The sequence below is a fragment of the Zingiber officinale genome, chromosome 11A (assembly GCF_018446385.1).
Source record: "Zingiber officinale cultivar Zhangliang chromosome 11A, Zo_v1.1, whole genome shotgun sequence".
Lineage (NCBI taxonomy): Eukaryota > Viridiplantae > Streptophyta > Magnoliopsida > Zingiberales > Zingiberaceae > Zingiber > Zingiber officinale.
Window position 1 is genome coordinate 5,335,434 of NC_056006.1, and position 3,268 is coordinate 5,338,701.

Sequence of the window (3,268 nt, forward strand, 5' to 3'; positions counted from 1 at the left end):
TTCAAAAATCAACCATTGAACCTCCTCTTTCCACCCTAACAACCATCCACTCCTCAAGTAAACAGAGGAAGCAGAGGAAAACAGAGGATGAAGTCAGCCTTCAACGCCTTCCTTCTTTGACATACGTACACAATTTCCAAATCCTTCTCGTTTCCACTCAAATTTTAATTAAAAAAACAATTTAAAATAAATACAAAATAAAAAATAAAAAATAAAAATCGATCTCGACTCTGTTTACTTTTCTTCGCTCTGCGTAGCCATCAGCGTGGAAAGGAGGAGGCGATTCGCTTGGTACTTTAAAGGGCGCCGCTGGCCTCCGCCACAGAGCCACCACCACCGTCACCACCGGGAGAGCAGATGGAGGAACTCCGGAGAGGGCCGTGGACGGTGGAGGAGGATCTCTTGCTCGTCCAGGTCGTGGCGGAGCACGGCGAGGGCCGGTGGAACGCGCGGGCGAGCCACGCAGGTGCTCTGTTTAAACCTTTGAAGGGTGAATATTAATTTTATATAACTTAGAGGAGTAAATGACAATTTTATTTTATATTGCCCCTCCCTCTTCCGTATGCATTTCTTCAAAATCTCCCTGGAATTTTAGTTTTTGTCAACAAGCTCCCTGAATATAGCGGAGAAGAACAATATCATTAGGTTGAAATTGAATCTATGTGCATTATCGACTTTATCTAATTTTATATATTTAAACTAGAAAAAATAAGTTTAAAATCGAGTAAGTTTATGCATCATTTGATCTTAAATTGTTCGCTATGATCCAATATTAACATACCAAACTCATTAGTATTTGAGTTGTTTAGTTTACATTTGTTTTTACATTGAGCTAACATAAATAAATTTCAGAGATGATAATTTTCTTTGAATTCGACCAAGATACATTCGATTTGAATAAAGAATAAAGATGGAGAATATATCCGACTTAAATAAAAGAATATATAAAGAGATTTTTTTTACTTGATTAAATAATCAGGCATAAGAATTTTTAAATTCAAGTATGAAAGTGAGTTTGATAAAATACTATTTATATAATTTATAGAAGTAGATTTGATAAAATACTATTTATACTTGAATGCTCAATTAAATTATTATATTTATATAAGATAATGGTATTAGGATAAATTATTTTAATATTTTATTATTTCTTTATGATTATGATGTTTAATTTGTTTTTTATTTTTTATTTTTAGTTTTTATTTTCCACCCGTTGTTTTATAAATTTAATAAATATTCATAATTTTATGATAAAAAAATGATAAACCAAATTAGTTCAGTCTAGTCCTATGAATTTTTTTTACCAAATTAGATAAATTAAATATTCATAACTTTATGAAAATATTATAGGTGGTAATAGAATATTTAGATAGAGCATCAATATCTAATTCTTTAGTAGGGATGAGAATGAAAATAAGAATAAGTATAAGGATGCAAATTAAATATCTCATATAAATAGAGATATGGATGAATTTAATAAATAAGGATGGAATAGGAAAAATATAAAATTTGATCAAAATTCGACCTATTATTGTAGTAAAAAAATAATTATGTTTATTCTAAAAGTCTCTATGTTAAAGAAGATAAATTACGGAATTAATTTATAGTCAATCATCACGTGACTAGAGGTGGGACTAGACATCTCTTACCGTCTATCTCCAAATTATATAAATAAAATAAATTACGAGATCAATTTATAACTGACTATTAAATAATTAGGGGTGAGAGGAGTTTCATTAAGAATTAATCATTTTTCTATTATAATAAATCTGTATTTTTCTAACTGACTGGATTTGTTAGGAGAAATCAAAAGTTTAGATTGTATATTTTTCTGAAGTGGATTGAGTCATTAAATAATGGGAATGTTTTTAAGCATAATCATTTATAAAGATTTTATTTTAAATTTTATTAAAATAATAATATTTACATTTTTTTTAAAAAAAATGTGTTATTTTAATTTGAACAGGGTTGAAACGTAGCGGGAAAAGTTGTAGACTACGTTGGCTCAATTATCTTCGCCCTGATGTTCGGCGTGGTAACATCACCGCGGAGGAGCAGCTCCTCATCCTGGAGTTGCATTGCCGTTTCGGAAATCGGTAATTATAATTTTTTATTTCCATAAAAAATAAAAATATTCATACATATGATAATTTTTACTTTTACCCTTTCAATTTTAATTACTCTCACTATAGGTGGTCGAAAATAGCTCAACACTTACCGGGAAGGACTGATAATGAAATAAAGAACTATTGGAGGACTCGTGTGCAAAAGCATGCGAAGCAACTCCGTTGCGACATCGACAGCAAGACATTTCAGGACATCGTACGCTTTGTATGGATGCCACGCCTCTTGGAGCGCATCCACGTGGATCACGATCGCACCATTGGAACGTCGTTGATAACTGCATCAGAAGAGCACTCAAACTTTACTAACCCTAATTCGACTGTTGTACAAGTTCGAGGAGATCAACGGGACGACAAAGTAAATACAGAGACGACTAACGGAGATTTTGCTATCGGTTATGAAGAAGAGAATTGGGACATTGAACAAGATGGATGGACCATAAATGATCTATTGAACGAGTATAAATGGGACATCGAAAATTAGTAGTTTAGGGTTGGATTATGATTGATCTCTTTCAAAATGTAATGACGAATTACATCGAGCTACTAGACTTGGGCTTTGGTTGAGCCCACTATGTGACATTAACAATAGATTTTATCAGCTCTGGATTTATATTTCATGTAGTCATATGGCTAATATGCTCTAATAAATATTTCAATAAGACAATAACAAATATTCATATTAAAGGAGAAAAATAAAAAAGATTTATTTAATAATAATAAAATTAAAATTAAAATATATTTAAATATAAATAATAATATAATAAAAAATAAAATTTAATGACATAAGAAGATTTATATAGTTACTAAGATTTAATTGATTGTTGCAGCAAAGAGTAAAGTCGTCACTTTAACATCTCCTCCAAGACAACCCGATATATTTTGAAAGAAATAAATCATAAGAGATATTTTACCTTAACGTAATAGGTCTTCGTTGAAAATTGATTCCAAAATGTATTACAACAGTCACTCTTAATTGATTGTTATTGTTATTATATATGGTCAACATCAACCTAAATTTTCACCCACTTTTAATTTATGCACATCCTTTTTTATATCAGGTTTTAGATCTTATGACTCAACTAATTATAAGGTAGATATAAGGTAGATAGTTTGATCCTATATTTTGCTCACTAAATAAATCA

General features: G+C 30.6%; 1 protein-coding gene across 1 annotated transcript; it reads left to right on the forward strand.

Moving 5' to 3' along the window:
• The first annotated feature begins 357 nt into the window (after positions 1 to 357).
• On the forward strand, positions 358 to 2,607 carry LOC122032864 (transcription factor JAMYB-like). Its single transcript, XM_042592178.1, has 3 exons — positions 358 to 466; positions 1,967 to 2,096; positions 2,193 to 2,607. Exons 1-3 carry the CDS (start codon positions 358 to 360, stop codon positions 2,605 to 2,607), a joined length of 654 nt encoding a protein of 217 aa, XP_042448112.1.
• The last annotated feature ends 661 nt before the right edge of the window (positions 2,608 to 3,268 follow it).